Source organism: Chrysochloris asiatica, unplaced genomic scaffold, assembly GCF_000296735.1.
Source record: "Chrysochloris asiatica unplaced genomic scaffold, ChrAsi1.0 scaffold00013, whole genome shotgun sequence".
Classification (NCBI taxonomy): domain Eukaryota; kingdom Metazoa; phylum Chordata; class Mammalia; order Afrosoricida; family Chrysochloridae; genus Chrysochloris; species Chrysochloris asiatica.
Genome location: NW_006408531.1, coordinates 19,771,638 through 19,793,441, shown reverse-complemented (window position 1 = coordinate 19,793,441; position 21,804 = coordinate 19,771,638). Strand labels below are relative to the sequence as shown.

The 21,804-nt window shown below is 42.0% G+C and overlaps 2 protein-coding genes across 2 annotated transcripts in view; one reads left to right on the top strand and one right to left on the bottom strand.

Annotated features, from left to right (window-relative positions):
* The window catches only part of SLC18B1 (solute carrier family 18, subfamily B, member 1), a 59,188-nt gene extending 42,809 nt beyond the window's left edge, over positions 1-16,379 (bottom strand). Inside the window, exons 1-4 of the mRNA XM_006834720.1 lie at positions 16,374-16,379; positions 15,881-16,266; positions 2,963-3,171; positions 20-159 (exon numbers count right to left, since the gene is read on the bottom strand). Coding sequence (XP_006834783.1) covers positions 20-159; positions 2,963-3,171; positions 15,881-16,266; positions 16,374-16,379 — 741 coding nt within the window. The remainder of the gene's footprint in view (positions 1-19; positions 160-2,962; positions 3,172-15,880; positions 16,267-16,373) is intronic.
* Positions 16,186-21,804, top strand: part of RPS12 (ribosomal protein S12) — a 37,631-nt gene continuing 32,012 nt past the window's right edge. The window contains exons 1-5 of the mRNA XM_006834719.1: positions 16,186-16,230; positions 16,341-16,391; positions 16,603-16,719; positions 17,682-17,784; positions 18,354-18,455. Of these exons, the coding sequence (XP_006834782.1) occupies positions 16,378-16,391; positions 16,603-16,719; positions 17,682-17,784; positions 18,354-18,455 (336 nt within the window). The 5' untranslated portion in view covers positions 16,186-16,230; positions 16,341-16,377. The remainder of the gene's footprint in view (positions 16,231-16,340; positions 16,392-16,602; positions 16,720-17,681; positions 17,785-18,353; positions 18,456-21,804) is intronic.

The following is a 21,804-nucleotide window of genomic DNA, read 5'->3' as shown; positions in this document are numbered from 1 at the left end:
ACATATAAAATGTTCTTACCTCCTTGGGAAAAAAGGGTCCAAGAATAGAATAGCACATACTGGAACCCAAGTTAATGGATGCTGCGGATATCAGTGTAAAAAGCTGTTCTCTTGAAAGCCTTCTGGGGGCTTCTCTTGCAGTTTCCAGAGGGTCAGCATCTTAAATGCAAACAGACCATGGTTGTGTAGTCATTAGGAATCGGGCTGCTAACCTCAAGGTCAGCAGTTTGAAACTACCAGCTGTTCCACAGGAGAAAGATGAGGCTTTCTGCTCCCATAAAAATTTATAACCTCAGAAACCCTGTACAGAGTTGCTATGAGTCGGAACTGACTCCACAGTACTTAACAACAACAACATAGAGTCCTGGTGTGGTGCCATAGGATAAGCACTTAACCTCAAGGTCAGTTTGAACCACAAGGTCAGTGGTTCAAATTCACCAGTCACTCCTTGGAAACACTATATATGGTCCCTGAGTCGGAACAGACTCGACAGCACTTAACAATAATAAAGTAGATATGAGATAGAATCAACTTAAAGGCAGTGGAAGGGTAGAAGGAAATGTTCCCAAGAGGAGTTCCTGGGTGGCACAAATATTTAAACACTGGAAAGGCTGGCAGTTTGAACCCATCCAGAACCACCTAGGAAGACAGTTCTGGCAATCTGTTTTAGAAAAGGCCACGGTCTTCAAAACTCTATACCGTGCAGTTCGCCATGACTCAAACAACAACAAACGGATGCACAAAAGATTTGCTCTTGACGGTTTACCAAAAGGGGGCGTGGTTTGAACCCACCAGTAATTCTGTGAAAGAAAGACCTGGCTGTCTGTAAAAATGATAACTCAGAAAACCTTATGCAGACCTTCTAATTTGCAATACATGGGGTCACTATGATTTAGAATTGATTCAGTGCAGAGGGGCTTAGGAGCTGGGACTAGTAATTGAAGTGTACAGTGGCCATTCCAGTGTACAGAAGACCATTTGCTGAACTAAGGCCTATTTTTAAATAGTACATTTGATCAAATGGAGCATAATCCCTGCACATAGCTGCAATTTAGAAAACATGGAGTGGTGGTGGAGGTGATGTGCCGTGGAGTCAGTGCCCACTCACAGCCCTCCTGCATCGGGTTCCCGAGGCTGTAAATCTTTACGCGAGTAGAAAGCCTCATCTTTCTCCATTGTAACAGCTGGTAGTTTCAAATTGCTGACCATGAGGTTAGCAGCCTGACTAACAGTAGTGGTTACTAGTAGTAGTAACCACTACTATTCACTGTTAGAATTTCCAAGTAGAATTTATCAAGCCATCTAATCTGTCTTGCCTTTACCATAATAACTCCCTTCAGGAAGGATGTAGCAGCAGGCTGATTCCCCCAAAGTATTTGTTCTCTAGAATATAGTGTTGTTGCTGTCATGTGCCATTGAGTCAGTGCCGAATCATGTTGCCCCTGGATAAGATTTCCAAGGAGCAGCTGGTGGGTTTGAACAACTGAACTTGTGGTTCATAGTCCAGTGCTGATCCTGCAGTGCGACACCAGAAATTCCAGAATATAATATCCCTCATTAATTTTTCAAGTTACTCTCTTTACATAAGGAGCCCTCTCATAACATAGTGGTTAAGGCTCTGGTGCCAATCAAAAGATTGTGCCCCCTTCCCAGCTCCCTTACTCCCCTATCCCCCCAGCACCACCCTCTCCACCCCCAGTGATTCTAAGAAAAGACTTGGTGCTCAGCCCCCTTAAAGATTACAGTTTAGGCAACCCTGGACAAGACAGCACACAACTACCTTCATTCTCTGCGATCGTTCAGTTAAGGCTTTAAGATTTCCTAAGCTTTCTAGTCCTGGTGTGGCGCTGGGGGTTAATGTGTCAGACTGCAAAGCCGGTTGAACTGCAAGGTCGCTGGTTCAAGCTCACCAGCTGCTCCTCGGAAGCCCTATACAGGGTCGCTATGGGTCGGAATCCACTCAACGGCAATTAACAAAAACAACAAACTTTCTAGGGAATACTAAAGTCAAGTAAATGTAAATCATTCCGTTGGTGAATTTATACCTAGACTAGTATACTCCTTAGAATACATAAATTAATATATTTTAATCCATAATTAATATATTTTAACAAGGATTAATGGTCTTTTTCATGCCTTCATTTAGCATTTATTCCCAGGGCTAAATTTTCATTGGATTTAAAGACACCAGGTAAATCACTCAGAGTGTCAAGTATCTATCAAATCCATTGTTGTTATTGTTAGGTGCCATCGAGTTGGTTCCCACTCATAGTGACCCGTATAGGGTTTTCCAGGAGCGGCTGGTGTGTTTGAACCACCGACCCTCCGGTTCAAACAACTTGCGGTCCAGTGCGTTATCTGACAGCGCCACACCAGGGCTCCATCAAACCTGTTAGCCTTCTGAGAATCAAAAGAGCATAAGGGGAAGAAAAAGATATTTTATTTGCTCAGGAAAAGAAAATCTGTGCTACGTGAATCTTTGTAAAAGTTTCAGAAGAAATGAGGAAGGGAAAATTAGGGAAAGTTAAAAGGGGGAGGGCGGGCAACAGGAGGTTCTAGAAATAGATTTTTCCGCTTTTCTAATGGCATACTAATTCGAACATATTCTCAATCACACAGCTATAGGAATGAAAGTCATTAGATATGATATGTACAGTCCCTGAACTTTAACCCCTCTCCGAAGGTAAAGAGCTGTAGGATCAGCACTGGACTGCTAACCGCAAGGTCAGTGGTTCAAACTCACCAGCTGCTCCTCGAAAACCACAGACAGGGTCGCTGTGAGCGCAACTTTCTCCAGGGCACCTAACAACAACAAAGGGTAAAGAAAGCTGATCCGTCGCCCAAGTTCAGGCCCCAGCTTTTCTGAATCTCTTGGAAACAAAGCAAGTGAAAGCTAATTCAGTTTTTGATAAGGAGACAGGATGCACGACTCCGGTCGCACCCCGCCTCCGGTCCGCGTTACCTCCTGGGGAGTGTGGACCCTCGGGGTCCTTGGGCGCGTCCATGTGGGTGCGCAGTTCCGGCCGCCGCTTGGGCCCTAGCGCTCTCGGACTGGATCTTGGAGGAGAAGACGAGCGGACACACTGACAAACCGGCTGCGGCTGCTCAACCGGGCCCCGGCATCTCCGTTTCCTCCTGTCTCCGCTCAGGCCTCCAGCTCCCGGCCATCGGCTAGGACACAATCCGCCCCGGGAGGTCAGGGCCGGGGCGGGCCGGGGGTGTGTCGGGGCGGGGCCTTACTTAAAACGAAGGTTACTATCTGTAACTATGTCCTTTTTTATTATATATGCGAAAAAAGAAAAGACGAACTCATATATCGTGCAGTTTAGCCCCTTCATCCTTAAAATGAGTTATTTATTTGGCCCATCAAAAGTAAGAAAGGACTGTGCAATTGCCGAAAAGATTGCTAATGTTGGTTTTCTCGGAGCCGATACCAGCTCCGAGACCCTTGTGACAGAGTAGAACTGTCCCCTCGAATAAGCCCTGGGTTGCTAACAGCCAGGTCGGAGGTCCAAAGCCACCAACTGTTCCTTAGAAATCGTATACATGATCTCTATGAGTTGGAACAGATTGGACAGCACTTAACAACAATAATCTTTATGAAGCAGAAAAGGTTGTTGTTGTGAAGTGCCGTGGAGTCGATTCCGACCCATAGCGACCCTGTATAGGGTTTCCGAGGAGCAGCTGGTGAGCTTGTACCGCGGACCTTGCAGTTCAAAGGACTTTGCAGGCTGGCGCATTTACCCACAGCGCCACACCAACAGCAGAAAAGGTAGGGAGTGCTTAAATCCAAAGACATTAAATATTAGCTAAAACATTAAGTTCATACTGAATATTTTGAAGAGTGTGTTATTTTTCACAGTGGGTAAATGCGATAGTATTTGTATTTAATGAAGCCATCATTAGGAAACTGGTCATAAGTTGCCAGATTCCAGACATCAGAAGTAGAAAAATAGTCGCATGAATGATTATGAGGAAGCACAGTAGTGTGGCTAGGAGTCCATCCCTTAAGATAGATGTGTGGGTTTCAATCAGGTTACTTACTAGCTGTGTGTGTGAGACCTTTGGGTAGGAGACACTGTCAGCTGAGTTTACAACGCTTCTCTTGGGGAACGACTGTTAATCTAAATGTTAAGTGTTTTGACAAGTGGTTGGCAAGCCAACATGATAACTGTTGGCCTTGCTTTTACACTCAATTTTCTGACAGAAAAAAAAAAAGTGAAAATAAGTGAAATTTATTTTTACCTTGTTCATTAACTAGGAGGGTTTAAGTTTTGGAGACTGGGAAATTTTTTATTGGGGGCCAAGGGAAAACAAACAGACTTACTACCTAGTGAATTTACAGATGAATGAGTCCCATTCAGCCTCTCTTTGCCCTCAAGTAGACACTGATCACTAATTTACTAGGATTTTTGTTGTTGTTGTCAGGTGCCCTTGTGCCCATACTGACTCACAGCGACCCTATGAACAACAGAACAAAATACTGCCTGGTCCTGAGCCAATCTCACAATCGTTGCTACGCTTGAGTCCATTGCTGATGCTTCTGTGCCAATCCATCTCCTTGGGGGTCTTTTTCTCTGACCCTCCATTTTACCAAGCATGATGTCCTTCTCCAGGGGCTGGCCCCTCCTAATAATATGTCCGAAGTATGAGAGACGAAATCTGACCACCCTGGCTTCTAAGAAGTATTCTAGCTGTACTTCTCCCAATATAGATTGTTTGTTCTTCTGGCAAGCCTTAGTACTTTTAATGTTCTCCTCCATCACCATAGATCAAATGCATCAATTCTTCTAAGGTCTTCTTTATTAATTGTCCAACTTTTGCATGCATATGAGGTTATTGAAAATACCATGGCTTGGGTCAGGCACACCTTAGTCCTCAAAACTGACATCTTTGCTCTTGAATACTCAACAGAAGGATTTGCTCCAGCAGAGGCTTCTCAGGGTGACCTTCTAGAATCTTCATGATCTTGTCTCCAATCTCATTTTACTCAACCCTCCTGTTCCTTCTCTAATTTAGTATCATATTATAGGGAAATTTGCTTGATTTTTTTCTTTGATAATTATACTCCCTTTCCCCCCCACTTTTCTGGAATTTTTAAAATGTAGATATTGGATTACTGACAGTGGTTCTTTTATTTTTACTTTTTATCATTCCTTTTTAGCTTCACTTTAAAAGGAACTTACCCAAATTGATTTTCCCCAGCTCTTACCGAATTTTTGTTTCTGTTGTCACCTCTTTCCCTCTAGCCACACACCCCCACCCCATCTGGAAACTTTCTGGCATATTTAATACATGTATTTTGATTTGCATACATTCTCATGAAATGTGTATTTCTTTGTGTGTGTGTGTCCACATATTTAAACATACATAATGGGTTTTGTGATTCACACACACACACATACATGACGGTAAATAAAGAAGTGTTGCTACTAGGGTTTCAGTTGCTACTAGGGTTTCAGTACAGGTTTATTCCAAACAAAATGTGTTTCAATGTCTCTGTAATCAATGATTTGTTATGTATTTGTCTTAGTCTTTTTCTGCAATATTCTTGTCTTAGTCTCATTAGGGACTCCTGGTGTGGTGCTATAGGACAAGCACTGGACTACAAACCACAAGGTCAGTGGTGCAAACCCACTAGATGCTCCTCAGAAACCCTATACAGGGTCACTATGAGTCGGAACTGACTCGAAGGCACATAACAACAACAACAAAGCAGTCTCATTAGAGTGCCATCAAAAACAAAGTCCAATCAAAACACTGGCTGCTGAGGAATTCTGCTAGTCAGTTAAATTCAAGGCAGAGAGATCAGCTCAGAAAATTACGGTGACTGCTTTTTGGGATTTTGATGGGGTAATATTGATAGATTTTCTCAAAGGACATAAAATAATCACAGGGGCTTATTTTCAAGAAGTTTTAAGAGAACTGAAAACTACATTAGTGAGAAAAGTTGTTCTGAGGAATTTTTTTTCCCATCACGACAATGCACCTGCTCATTCTCTAGGGTAGCGAAGGCTGTCTTATGAGAATTTCATTGTGAAACCACAACTCATCTACCTTGATCTCGCTGCTGCAGACTCCTTTTTGTTCCCTGAATTCAAAACATTTAAAAGGAAAATGATTTGATTCTTTCAAAAGTGCCAAAACTGCCATTTTAAAGCAGTGTGAATGGAAGAGCACAGCATTCTCAGGGAAAGGTTGGAAAGACAGAAACACTGCCTTTAGAAGTGGGTAGGCTAGAGGATAGGTCAAGAAACACTAGCTTCACATTTGGACATTTTTTAATGAAGCTGTTTCTACAATTTCATAGCAGTGCTTATTTTGACTTACCATCAGATGTTTACTTTTGGTCATTTTTCAGTGTCTAGTTGTTCTGCTTTCTAAGCCATCAGTAGTTTCCAAGAAAGGCCTTTTTTTTTTTGGTTTATATTTGCTAGAGCTCATTCTATTATTTACAAATAAAGAGGTTGTCTAACCTGGAGACACAGGTTAGACAACCTCTTTATTGAACCACCGACCCTCCAGTCCAGTGCGTTATCTGACAGCACCATGCCAGGACTCCATCAAATCCATTAACCAAGCCATGGTATTTTCAAAAGTTGGGCAATTAATAAAGAGGACCTTAGAAGAATTGATGCATTTGAGTTACGGTGATGGAGTAGAACATTAAAAGTACTGTAGCCTGCCAGAAGAACAACAACAGCTCAAAGGCATGTAGCTGAAAGTCATGTGATACCAGATAAATAAATTAGCAGGAGACCTGGTGTGGCGCTGTGGGTTAATGCGCCAGACTGCAAAGCCACTTGAACTGCAAGGTTGGCAGTTCAAGCTCACTAGTGGCTCCTTGGAAACCCTATACAGGGTCGCTATGGTTCAGAACTGACTCGATGGCACTTAACCACACAGCATAGATGTTCAAAATTGAGTAAAAGTTCAAAATAATGTTTCAAAATAACAAAATAAAAAGCACAACCTAAAAGAGTCCTGGTGTGGTGTTATAGGAAAAGCATGCGACCACAAGGTCGGTTTGAACTGCAAAGTCTGTGGTTCAAACTCACTAGCCGCCCCTCGGAAATCCTATACAGGATCACTATGAATCGGAACCGACTCCACAATGGCACTTAACAACAACATATATGCATATATGAATTTCACTGGTTTTCTTCTCCAGAGAACCCAGCCTAAGACATGTGGATACAATTTTCATTATTCTAACCCCTCAACTGATTAATTTTAATGTGAATTTAGGGCTTGCTTTATTGACTATTACTCTTTATTTATAAGCGGCCTGTGTTACTGATTTACGGAGTCCTGGTGTGGTGCTACAGGAAAAGCACTGGACTGTTAACAGCAAAGTCAGCAGTTCAAACCCACCAACTGCTCCTTGGAAACTTTACATGGGCTCACAATGAGTTGGAAACAATTGGCACTCAGCAATAACTGGTTTATAGTTATTCATAAACCTTAAGTATCATCTTCTCCTTAGTCTTGTTCCCATGAATTCTGACCAAGCCCTGTACTGAGCCCCCTCAGTACCCATATAACTCTGGGTAGCATTCATTAGCAATAAAAACAAGGGGACGAGGAATTATTCTTAGTCAGATTTACTGAAAACTTAGATGAGAATTATACAAAACCTTCCAAACATAGACTATTGGCATGGGCTTCATATTTGGCTATATAATAATCTGACCACATTCCTCTCTACAACCTTTTTCTTTTCTTTAATAAACTGGACTTTCCAATGTAAGCTTTTAATTACTAACTTTACAAGCTACTAAAAGGATTTCTGTGGCATTGTAGGATCAGCACTGGACTGCGAACCACAAAGTCGGTGGTTCAAACCCACCAGCTACTCCTCGGAAACCCTATATAGGGTCGCATTGAGTTGGAACTGACTTGAAAACACTTACCAACAACAAATTCTTTTTAATTAATCTTGCTGGAGCAATGGTTAAGTGCTCGGCTATTAACCTACAGGTTCTCCCAGCAGTTCCATGGGAGAAGGGCCTGTTGTTCTGCATACATAAAAATTAGAGCCAAGAAAACCGATGCGGTAGTGCCACTCTGTCACTTGGGGTTACTAGAGTTCCTAGAATTGACTGGATGTCACTCAGCAACACCACCATCTACAATTTTCTTCTAAAACAGTTATTATTGGGTATTAGTGAACGTTTACAGAGCAAATGAGTTTCCCATTTGATAGCCTGTACATAAACTGTTCTGTGACATTCTACAAGAATGTGTCGACACTCTCCATTCTCACCTGGGTTACATGTTTTCTTTCATTCATATTTTTTAATCCCTTACTACCTTGTCATCTTTGCTTTGGGGCAAAATTTTGTCCTTTTGATCTTGTGTAATTGATTGTTCTAAGGTATTCCCTCTTGGATATTGCTGTTTATTTATAGGCTTATTATTTGGCTAAAAGGTGGTCTCCAGGAATGGCGTCAGTTCCAAGCAAGTAGTAAAGGAGTCTTAGGGCTATAATCTTGGTTGTTCCTTCAGTCTTTGACAAACCAGTAATTCTGGTCTTTTTATGAGTAAGATTTTTTTGTTCTTCGTTTTTCTCCCGCTGTGTCCAGGACCCTCTGTAGTGATCCCATCCAGAACAGTCATAATGGTAGTTGGGGACCATCTACTTTTGCTTTTCTCTGGAGGGTGTAGTCTGCGTTGATGTGCTCCATTGGATCTTTGTACTAGTAGCTCTCTTGAGTCTTGTTTTCTTCACTCTCATTTGCTCCACACAGGAAGAGATCACTAATTGTATCTTAAAAGGTCACTTGCAAGTGTTTAAGACCCCAGACACTGGTCACCAAAGTCAGATGTAGAACATTATGAACTATGTTTTGTCAATTGCTGTAGCTGTCCCATGTTCATGGTCTTTCACCTATGAGCCTAGAATGAAAATCTTCAAAAACCCACAAGGTTTTTGGTTATGTCTAAGAAGTTTCCATAATTCCTTGTGTGCTCTATTGTCTATATTAACCTACACACAGCATGTAAAATTATGTGTAGAAATATCCACAACCAAATCTTTATCTATAGTTGAGTGATGTTCCCTTAAGCCTTCCGTTATCTTTTTAGCATACCTATCTACCTATGTATCCTTTGTAAATTGTTTTTTTCAATACAACCTGTGCAGGATTATCTGTTATAGTAACTACTACGCTACTGTTAGGTGCCATAGTCACTTCCAACACATAGCGACTCTATACAGGGGTTCTGAGGAGCACCTGGTCGGTTTGAGTCAGTGACTTTATGCTTGTTGTTGTTGTTTGGTGCCATTGAGTCGGTACCAACCCATAGCAACCTTATGCACAGCAGAACCAAACACTGCCCGATCCTGGGACAACCTCACTACTGTTGCCATGCTTGAGTCCATTGATGCTGCCACTTGGCCAATCCATCTCATTGGGGGTCTTCTTCTTTTTCTCTGGCCCTCCACCTTACCAAACATGATATCCTTCTCCAGCGACTATTCCCTCCTGACAATATGTCCAAAGTATGAGAGAGGAAGTTTGGCCATCTTGGCCTCTAAGGAGCACTCTGACTGCATTTCTTCCAAAACAGATCTATTGGTTCTTTTGTAAGCCGATGGCAGTTTCAATATTCTCCTCCAACACCATAACTCAAAGGCATCAATTTTTCTATGGTCTTCCTTATTCACTGTCCAGCTTTCGCATCCATATGAGGTTATTGAAAATGCTATGGCTTGAGTCAGGCACACCTTAGTCCTCAAGCTGACATCTGTGCTTTTCAACACTTTAAAAAGACCTTGTGCAGCAGATTTGCCTAATGCAATATGTCATTTGATTTCTTAACTGCTGCTTCCATGAGTGTTGATAGTTGATCCAAGAAGAATGAAGTCCTTGACAACTTCAACCTTTTCTCCATTGATAAGAATGTTGTTTATTGGTCCAGTGGTAAGGATTTTTGTTTTCTTTGCATTGAGATGTAATCCACACCGAAGGCTATGCTCTTTGATCTTCATCAATAAATGTTTTAAGTCCTCTTCACTTTCAGCAAGCAAGGTGGTATCATCTGCATATTGCAGTTGTTAATGAGTCTTCCTCCAATCCTAATGCCACCTTTTTCTTCATAGAACCCAGCTTCTCGTATTATTTGTTCAGCATACAGGTTGAATAAGTATGGTGAAAGAATACAACCTTGTCACACACCTTTCTTAATTTTAAACCATTCCGTGTTCCCATGTTCTGTTTGAACAACTGCTTCTTGGTCCAGGTACAGATTCCTCATGAGCACTATTAAGTGTTCTTTATGCTTAGCAGTCCAGTATTTATCCTACAGCGTCACACCAGAAGTCCAGTAACTACTACCATTGCTGCTGTCAAGTGTTCTCAAGTAGATTCCAACTCATAAAGACCTATATAAGGCTTTCAAGGAGCGGGTGGTGGGATTGAACCTCTGACCTTTCGGTTAGTAATCCAATGCTGATCTCACAGCACCTTTATTAATTAATTCCACTCTCTCCCACTCATCTACACTCTTTTTTATTCTCTTCCCTGTTACCAACTTCCTTCTCCTTTGATCTTTTCCTTAATATAATAGTATTCTTTGTTCTCTAGCTCAATCTTTTCAAGCTACTACTAATTTTCCTTCAGTACGTTTAAAACTACGGAGCCATGGTAGTATAGTGGGTTACAAATTAGGCTGCTAATCACAGTCAGCTGTTAAATTTACCACTAAGGGAGAAAGATGAGACTTTCTACACTTGCAAAGATTTACAGCCTTGGAAACCCTACACAGGGTTGCTATGAGTCAGAACCGACTCCACGGCATAAAGCCACAATGACCACGTGTAAAACTGTATGTCACATAAGCTAAGGCTACTACTACATTCCTGAGCTACAACAGACTTTTTTTTTTAGTTTACTCCTATTTCTTAGCTCCCATTTCATCCACTGTATTTAGTTTATATTCCACAAGGTAGGGGACATTTTTTAAGTTTTCATATAAAAATCATTTCCTTTATATATATATACTCAATATCAACAACTAACACTCACAAAAGATACTGATGTATGACAGTAGTTCTCGACATGACTTTAAGTATGTCATCTGCTCAAGTGCTTCTTTAATCTCATTTCATTCAGTGTTGTGGCTAGGCGACATCAGTTCGGTACTGACTCATAACGCCTCTATGCGTAACAGAACGAAACACTGCCCGGTCCTGGGCCAATCTCACAATTGTTGCTATGCTTGAGCCCACTGATGCTGCCACTTTGCCAATCCATCTCGCTGGAGGTCTTCCTCTTTTTCTCTAATCCTCCACCTTACCAAACACGATATCCTTCTCCAATGACTAGTCCCTCCTGTCAATATGTCTGAAGTATGAGAGACGAAGTTTAGCTCTCCTGGCCTACAAGGAGCACCTTGGCTGTACTTCTTCCAACACAGATTTGTTGGTTCTTTTGGCAGCCCATGACACTTTTGATATTCTCCTACAATACCGTAACTCAAAAGTATCAATTCTTCTATGGTCTTCCTTATTTGCTATCCAGCTTTTGCATGCTTATGAGGGTATTGAAAATATCATGCTTTGGGTCAGGCGCACCTTAGTTCTCAAGCTGTCATTTTTGCTCTTCAACACTTTAAAAAGGACTTGTGTAGCAGGTTTGCCTAATGCAATACATCCTCTGCTTTCTTGACTGTTGCTTCCATGAGTGTTGATAGTTGATCCAAGAATGAAGTTCTTGACAACTTCAATCTTTTCTCCGTTGCTAAGAATGTTGTTTATTGGTCCAGTGGTGAGGATTTTTGTTCTCTTTACATTGAGATGCAATCTATACCAAAGACTGTGGTCTTGCTTTTCATCAGTAAGAATTTTAAGTCTTCACTTTCAGCAAGCAAGGTAGTATCATCTGCACATGTGTTTAATGCCTCCACTGTGCATCTACACTAAGTGCCAGATGGACTGGAGAAAAGTATTGTCTATGAATATTTCCACATTTATTTCTTCAGAAGGTAAATAATTACTTCACAGGGACAGTGGTCAGCACTCTAAACAACCACTTCACTGAATAGTCTCAACAATATTGTATTGTTATCACCAATTCTGTTATTGTTAAGTGCTGTCTATTCTTACTCATAGGAATGGTTCAGAGCTTGTCTATATAGGGTTTCTAAGGAGCAATTTAGAGGCTCAGAAAAGCACATTAGTTTCCAAAGGGCACCAAGTGAGGAGTTTGAACTCAGTTCAGCGTGGTCCCACTTCTGCCATGCAGGACATATTTAATCTGCTTTGGCCCAGCTTCTCTCCAGCACTAGTCTTCCAAGCTTTTCTCAGTGCCTTTCTATTATTTATTTGGTTTTACATCGCTTTATTTGGCATCTACACTTGGAAAACTATGAAACTCAAGTTTCCATTAGTTTTTTTTTTCTGAAATATTCCCTTTTTGCACTGCTGTTACTTTTTACACAGTGATGTAGAGCCTTTTGCATTATTCCAAGCGTGAGTAGTGAATTCTTGAATTCTCAATGATCTCTCATAACACAAATTTTAGAAAACAGATATATTTTTAGAATTCAGTTATTTTTTAATGTATTTGACTTATACTTGTGAACATTGTGTAAAAATTATAATTTGCTGCTGTAAGAGTAACTGCAACTAATGGCCTCTACTTGGTTACATCCAGTTGGTTCCAACTCATAGCAACCCTGCATGTGGTTCTGAGGCTGCAAATCTTTGTGGGAGCAGAAAGTCACATCTTTCTCCCTCAGAGTGGCTGGTAGGCTCAAACCACTGACCTTGTGGTTCTGAGTTCAGTGTGTGCCATGAGGTGGTTCCAACTCATAGTGACCTGAGGATGTAAATCTTTACAGGAGCAGGAAGCTTCCTCTTTCTCCTGCAGAGGGGCTGGTAGTTTCGAATTGCTGACCTTGAGGTTAGCAGCCACACTCCTAACCTCTAAGCTACCAGAGCGCCTTCAGTTCAGGGTGTTGTTAAGTGCTGTTAAGTGGATGCTGACCCATAATGACCCTGTATAGGGTTTCCAAGGAGCAGCTGGTGAGCTTGAAACAGCAACCTTGCAGTTCAAAGGACTTTGCAGTCTGACACATTAGCCCACAGTGCCATCCCACGGTGTTGTTGTTGTTGTTATGTGCTGTGCAGTCGGTTCTGACTCATCGGGTAACCATACAAATAAGGAGTCCTGATGACCCAATGGTTAGGTTCTCAGTTTCTAGCGGAAAGGCTGTTGACTTGAACCCACCAACAGCTCAGCAGGAGGAAAATGTAGGATGTTTACGTAAAGACTTGAACCCTTATGGGGGCATTTCTATTCTGTCCCATAGCATTGTTATGAGTTGTCATCTACCTGATGGTTTAGTAACCTTAAAAGTCAACCAAGACAATTTATATTAAAGAATCCTTGAGTCCCCAGTCTGCGCTTATTGTTCTTATTAAGTGCTGTCAAGTTGGTTCCAACTCATATCAACCCTGTATATGGTTTCCAATGAGCAGTTGGTAGGTTTGAACCACCAACCTTGTAGTTAGCAGTCCAGTGTTGATTCTACAGTAACAGAATCCGTAATATATAACTAAGGTTGTTTTCTTTCTTTTGTAAAATGCAGCTTCAGTTCTAAGGATGATGTTTGCTAAAACGTTATCCTTAGAAGTTTTGATTTAAAAAAAAGCATTTATTAAGTTAATCAATAGATGAAGAGTTGTTACAAAACAGAACCCAAGCCTGCTTTGGTTGGTACTCCCTGGGAAAAATGACATAGGCCAAAAGGCACTTACTCATCTCCTCCTTCCCATAAATACAGTGTTTGGCAAGGAAGTAGTATTTTTCCTGTTTACATTTCCCAAGTTTTAGTACTAAGTTCTTTGTCTTTCCTACCTGCAAGATTTGGGAGGAAAGAAATTTACTAATATACTTAAGATGACTGACTTTAGTAAATTTGAGATGACGAGAAATGTGATGAAATACTACATTCTCTTTCAAAAGTACAAGTATGCTAAGGTAACTTCCAAGAGAGCAAAGGAGGCATCCATGCCTAGGCCTCTTTCCTCTATCAATAATGTCCTCTCCTCTCCTCCCATCCTCACTTGCTTGGAATCCTTTTTTGAGTCCATTTCAAACAGTGTTGCCAGCCTAAAAGTCCCTTACCTTTCCACAGCATCCCCACTCCCTAACCTCCTGGGTGGTCTTTAGACATTCCAATCTGATTCCCACCACATGTATCCAGAGCAACAGGGACATATTTTCTCATCTTTATAAACCCTGTGGCCTTTTTTTTTTTTTTTAAAGCAAAAAATCAATGAACACTTAATTAAGTGACAAGATTTTGGGAATGACACTTTGAAGAGTCAACACTTTTCAAATAAAATGTTATGTTGAAAAGATAAAAATTATCTCTATATATGATTCATTAAAATTCCACTATGTCTCTATCTTGGTCAAGTCTCGCTGGCAGTTTTATCACATTACCCATTTTGGCTTTCTTCACAGCAGTGGTGACAGTGACATTTTATTGACTGCTGAATCCACATCAAAACCTCACTGCCATTGTGCAGAGCTGCTGCGGAGGATTTCTCAGGCACTGTAGGATGAGCACTGTCAGTTTGAACTGCAACGTGGGCAGTTCAAACTCATCCTATACAGGGCTGCCAAGAGTTGGAACCGACTTGATGGCACTCAACAAATCTTTACAGGGATTCCTGGTATGGCATTGGACTGCAAAGCACAAGATTGGCAGTTCAAACGCATGAGCTGCTTTTTGCAAACCATATGAATCGGATTTGACTCGACAACACTTAAAAACAACAAATCTTTACAGGAGCAGACAACCCGACCTTTTTCCTGCAAGCAGCTGGTGAGTTTGAACCGTGGACATTTTGGTTAGCAGTACAAATCATAATCCATGGCACCACCAGGCCTCCTATAGCTGATGCCAACTGCTTGCTAATTGCTAGCTGGTCTAGCAGCTTGTCAGGAGAGAAAGTAAAAAATTCATTGTATTTGGCTGTTTCTGAAGTTTGCTTTCAAATCACTACAACATTCCAAATGCTGATTCTGCAGAACGTGGGTGTTTTGGAGTTGCAGGATTCCATTCCTCAACCCTCCAAGCCTGGGTGGCTCAATTAATGCCAGGTTTTTCAAAAGACGAATTTTTCTCTTTATATTCCCCAATCTGATTTCTGTGTCTGGCACATTACAGATGTTTAAAATCACTTAATTCTAAATTGTTTTAGATGTCGAAATCAGGGCACCATTTCCGGTGGTAGTAGGTTACGCGTTGGACTGCTAATGCACAAAGTGCGCGGTTCAAACCCACTAGCTAATCGGAGGGAGACAGAGGGGCCGTCTGCCGCCATAAAGATGTACCAGTCTACGGTCTTAGAAGGTCGCTAAGAGTCGGAATCGACGCGATGGCAGTATACTTGGCGCCCTGAAGGCATAATGGTTAAGTTACTAACGGATGGCTTGGCTAACAAGTTTAAATCCTCCCGCCTGCTCTAAGGAGAAAAGTTCTGCGGATTTGCCTTTAAAGGTTACCACTAAGACATCTAACGTAGATCCCAATGATTCCAACTCATACTCCCAGGAAGTCTCAGTTCTACTGTCACACTGTGTGCCAATGAGACAGAACCGACGCCATGGCACCGAACAGCGTAGCTATAAAACCACCTGGCTGGGCGACCCTTGTTGAGGAAGCAGTTTGCCAAGCGCTGAGAAGTACAGAAGATGAGATGGCTTTTGTTTCAAGAAAACATTCACAGAATGACTTATTAACGGCACTCAGAGACTTAAAGGCATTTACAAAGAGACAGAAGAGTGTGTGGCTCCAAAACAGTGGGGGCCACAGAAAATTACAAGGTGGTGTGGTATTCAAACAGGGGCGCTCCGAGCACCACGCAAACGCAGGCAGTTCGATCCTTCTCGTGCACCGTAGACAACCTTTCGGGATCTGCATCGGCCCCATCCCCGACGTGGGTGACGTCATGGGGCTGTCCGCGCGGTGCCTGTTGCGCGCGCCAATGCCTGACCCGGCAGAGACGGAAGAATCGCAGTTATCTCGGCTTCTGAACCCTCTCAATCCGGAAACAGACACCGCCGGAGCCTGGCACTGGAAGGGCCACCCCTTCCTTTGGAGGATGTGCACATGCGCGCAGGGGTCCTGAGGCTCCTTAAATATCGTCCTGCGAGCATGTACGCTCTCTTTCCCAGTTGCCGCCGAGCTGTGCGGAGGCGGAGGCCCGGGGTGAGTGTGGCGCGGGTGATGGCGATTTCGTGCTAGCTGTGGTGATTAGCATTTGTCCTTCAACAAAGCTGCTTAATTAACCGGTTGGGGGTCTTAATTGTCTTTTTCAGTGCGTTCAAGATTCCGCTCCACCCGTAACCTACCGCCATGGCCGAGGAAGGGTGAGTTCGACCTAGTGCGGAAGTATTTAGGCTTAAAGCCGGCGGGGCGGGACCAAACCGACAGCAGTCAAGTCGTGTCCCGACTCAATACAGACCCTGTGCAACATAAGTGCTCCATTGGCTATACGGAAACAGACGGCTTCAGCCTTATCGCGTTAGGTAGTGGGGACGTTTCCTCTGAAAACTACTAATGGTTCTGGCTTGGTTGCAGCATTGCTGCTGGAGGTGTAATGGACGTTAACACTGCTTTACAAGAGGTGCTCAAGACCGCCCTCATCCATGATGGCTTAGCACGTGGAATTCGCGAAGCTGCCAAAGCCCTAGACAAGTACGTATATTGCCAAAGGAAGAAAACATGAAGTCCTGGGGTTTAGCAGAAATTGTGAAAAAGTACTGAAGGGTTTCCCTTCCACAGGAAATCTAGGAAACGGTATCAGGCTTAGATTTACCAAACCTTCTGAAATAGTTTTTGGAGTGGGAGGGTGCAAGTGGTTTTTGAATAAAACTACAGTGTTTGAATGATGACTTATGTTGTCGGATACCCCTTCATGATTTCCATGAGTGAAGCCTAAGAGTCTGACAAACCTGTAGGTTTTGGAGCTAGTCAAGTAAAGACAAATCTAGAAGGGATTTTTTAGTAAGCTGTAAAGTTACTGTATAAACTGGAAGTCAGCGTTTGAAGCATTTGTTATATATGCTAGGTGTAGTCAAGTTCTCTAGCCTGGTTACATTGGCGAAACAATTGCATGCACTTAGTTACTATTTGAGCTGAATTTAAATGTATTTCAATGGTTTCCAAACCAGATAAATTTTGTCAGTTTAATTTAGTTTGGTGTAGACTGGCCAGTTGAATCCAGTGGAAACAGTCGCCTTGTTGGATGTACATCAGCAGGCCCTTGCACCATTTCTACCTTGTCAATGCTGCACAATGTTAATGCAGTGTCTGAGCCAGTAACAGGTAACAACTCTTTACTTGGTAATTTATACCTTACATAACAGTGCTTTTGTCTGCAAGAAATTGATCTACAAGAAAAGTAGAACTTTCTAAGGCCATAAATCCTGTACAAGTAGATAGTCAAAAAAGATGGAACATTGCTGATGGTATAGAAATATTTGTTCTGCTACTAGATTAAATCTGACTTGCAGTGTTGTGCACTATTGTGCTACCTGCTGTGAATGCTGATGCTTGTGTTTTGCCAGTATAGCCAGTGCAAAATTGATCCGCTTGTAATAGTTAAAGAACAGTGGATTTAGACTTGAATGGTAATAAAGGAGCGTTTTGCTTTTCAGGCGCCAAGCCCATCTTTGTGTGCTTGCATCCAACTGCGATGAGCCTATGTATGTCAAGTTAGTCGAGGCCTTGTGTGCTGAACACCAAATCAACCTGATAAAGGTAAGTTGGTTAAGGGACAGATTGCTGTTATATGCCCTGAGTTGGTTCCAACTCTGACTTAGTAGGGTTTCTGAAGAGAAACCTCTGAGTTTGAACTGCTGCCCTATTAGCAGCCCAGTTTTGAAACCCACTAATTGTAAGATACTTGTTAACGTGATACAGTTAAATGCTAAGTGTAGGATAAACACCTGATTGGATCCTTGGAACCCCTGTACAGGGTTGCAATATGAACAGTACTTAAAAACCAAATGGAATCCTGGTGTGGTGATTTAGCATAATCAGTGAATTGCTAGACCATAGGGCTGGTGGTTCAAATCCACCAGCTGGTAATTCAGAAACCCTTAGAGAACCACTGAGTCTGAATCAGCTCAATAGCACAGAATTAATGGATATAGAGTTCTTAACAGGTGAACCTTGTGTGTGCTGTAAATGATGACAACTGGCTCCCTCTACTGAATCTAGTGAGGAAATTGCCATGTCACCAATTCTGACTACAGCCACTCTTGGGAGTTTATTATAGTGTGTAGCATTATTCCTGTTGATACAGTGATGTGTATTTCTCTTAATAGGTTGATGACAACAAGAAGTTAGGGGAATGGGTAGGCCTCTGCAAAATCGACCGAGAGGGAAAACCTCGCAAAGTGGTTGGTTGCAGTTGTGTGGTTGTTAAGGTAAGTTACCATATCACTATAAAAGCTAATTTATTTTTTCTTTAAATTTAACATGACAAATGAACTTATTTGTGGAAACTAAATTGGGAAAGGATAGGAAAGGTCAGTCTACCCCATAATTTTGTATTAGTTTGCCCTCAGTTCCTGTTACATTAGAGGATAATAATTAAATGTAGTTATGATTCTGACCCATAACGACGACTATGTACGAGGCTTCCAAGGAGTGGCTAGTGGATATGAGCCACCCACCCTGTGGTCAGTAGTCCAGTGAGTTTTTTTTATTCATTGGATCAATGATCATTTTAAGAATTGAAGTGTATGTGTACCTGCAAATGTAAAAAAACAAAAGGCTAAACCATTCACTATGGAGCCAATGGCAAGTGTGTCAGGGCAGAATTTTGCTCTGTAAGGGTTTTAGAATATGTCACCTTTTAGATTGGCAGGTGCTTCTTCTGAAGAGCCACTGATAGGACTTGAAACTTCAGCCTTTCAATTAGCCATGTGCTTAATCATTTGGCATCCAGGAACTCCTGTGCTGATGTATAACTACATGCAATTATTGTGAACACTTTATAGTTCTGTAAAAACTACAAGCTAATTTAAAATGAAAGGTTAACTTGCGTAAAAAGGAAGATTTTAAGTGATACTTGAAGCCAGCCATTGACTCTGCTTACCTGAAAGTGTTTGCAGAAATGAAAAAGCTGGCAATAGTGAAGCCATGTTATGAGCCTTAAAGATAATTGTGATCATTAAGGTCCCTGAGAATGGCTACAGCTAATGATTAAAGGGACGTTTCAGGTTTTTAAATTGGTGCCAAGAACCTATTGATTATAATACCAATTTTTGCTTTGTTTTTTTTTTTGATTGCTTCTGGGAATGTCTCTCCAGGGATGTCTTTGATTGATGTTTCTTTTGCATGCAATGAGTTAGTTAATAAAACTTTTCTCTACATGTTGTTTTTTTTTTTTAAGTCTGTTACTGAAAGGGGAAAAACCCTCCAAGGTGGGCAGTTAAAATTCACCGGCTACTCCATTTCTTGGTGTGTGGAGACCTGGTGTGGTGCTATTGTGTTTGCATTGGTAAACAGCACTGAACAGGGCAGAAATCATAACTAGTACCTGAACTAATTTGGTTGTCAGCTGTAAATCCTGGTGACAGGCCTGGCGACAGGTCTTCTGAACTGGTTATGCACCCAGACAAACTGGCTATGTTGGGATAAGTGTTGAGTCAGTTCTGACTCAATGACCCCATCCTAAAGGTTCAACTGGAAACCCACTGGGCTTGGTGGTATAGGTACAGGCATCATTTCACTCCATTATGCCTGGGTGGGTGTGCTGTGGGTCAAGTGTGCTGGACTGCAGTTGGTTTGGACCACAAGTTGCTCACCAGCTCAGAAATCTTATACAGGCTATGGATTGAAACTGATAGCACTTAACTCTTACCCTAAATCTAAATTGTTGGGTGTTATCAGTACAGAACAAAGTGCCACCTCAGTACCAATTCTCCAGGAATCGGTCGCTCCTGATTATTCAGACACTGTGGAGGGTCTCCTAGCAGCAGCTCCTGAGCTTGAACTGCCAACCTTGTGAATCAAACTGCTGCCCAGTATATTATCCCACACTGCTACACCATGACCCCACCCCAAACAGGTTGAAGTATGGTGAAAGAGCCCATGGCACACAGTGTTCCCTTGTTCTGTTTGAACAACTATCTCTTGGTCTACAGCAATAATACCCTTTCCACATCCACTTCTAAATCCAGCTTGAATCTTGCAGTTCTGTGGGGGTACAGTTGTAGTAGGTTTTGGATTACCTTTAGCAAAATTCTACTTGGCATGTGAATTATCTAAGCACTGCTACTTAAAATGCCATCCATTCACTTTCATCTTGGGATCGGTTTTGTTCTGATTGCTGAAGCAGATTTATAGGGTCACCAACTACCTCCCTATCAGTCAAGGCCAATAGCTCCTTTACAATACTACTTTCCTGGCCTAATTCTAACATTGACACTCCAGGACCCCTCTTCAGGGGTTGGTCCGTCCTGGTGTGGTGCTGTGGGTTAATGTGCCAGACTGCAAAGCCATTTGAAATAAAAGGGCTATTAGAACTCAGCAGCTGCTCCTTGGAAACCCTATACAGGGTCACTGGGTTGGAATCAACTCCACACCTTCCTGGTGTGACATGGGCTAATGCATCAGATTGCAAAATCATTTGAACTGCAAGGTTGGTGGTTCAAGCTCACCAGCTGCTCCTCAGAAATCCTATTGTTATGTGCCGTGGAGTCGGAACCGACTCATAGTGACCCTGTACAGGGTTTCCGAGGGTGTAAATCTTTCCGGGAGTAGAAAGCCTCATCTTTCTCCCGCGGAGCAGCTGGTAATTTCGAACTGCTGACCTTGCGGTTCACAGCCCGAATCGTAACCACTACACTACCAGAGCTACCTCAGAAACCCTATACAGGACCCCTATGTGTGGGTACCGACTTGACAGCAGTTAACAGCAACCCTCCTAATAACGTGTCTGAAGAGAAATGCAAGTGACATTGTCATGGCTGTTACAGAGCTATCTGGCTGTATTTCTTTGAACACAGATTTGTTCTGGCAGTCCATGATACTTGGGATAATCTCTAACACAATAACTCAAATACATAGTTATTTTTATGGCCATACTATAACTGCAATCCACTCCAAACTGCACTATAGCTTCCGGTGAACATAAAGCTTCCGGTGAACACCCCTTCCTCCATTAAAATATTGTTTGTATCCTTCAAAGGGAACCTTACCATCTTCCCCTATAAAACCTGTTTTTAATAGGAAAGAAAAGTTACTGAACATCAAGTCCTTACCAGGCTCAAATAGCACATGAGTCTTACTGTTGTAGTTTGCCTGTAAAGTCTTTTGTGGGATTCACAAGGAAGCCCATCCAAGCAGCAGTGCCAGGACAAAAGCCCATGTCTTCCTTTTTAATTGGGGAATGTTAAGTGTCATCAAGTCAGTTCCAACTCTTAGCAACCCTGCATAGGGTTCTCAAGAGGCAGCTAGTGAGTTTGAACTACTAACCTTGTGGTTCACGGTCCAGTGCTGATCCCATAGCACCACACCTGGAGGTCTAGTTTTATAAAATGAGTGGTTGCATGTCCTTAGAAACTTCAGTTGAAGGCATCTTTCATGTATGTAAATGAGAGATTTCTGATCCAAGCACTTAACATTCTTTTCTTACCAAGGAGACTCAGACTTCTCTTTTTACATTGGCTACAAGACACCTCCATGCCAAATACTCTTATTTCATTTGCTAATGCTGTAGTTCTACTTTGTTTTTTCCAGTTATGATTGTATTGCTATTTATCATTA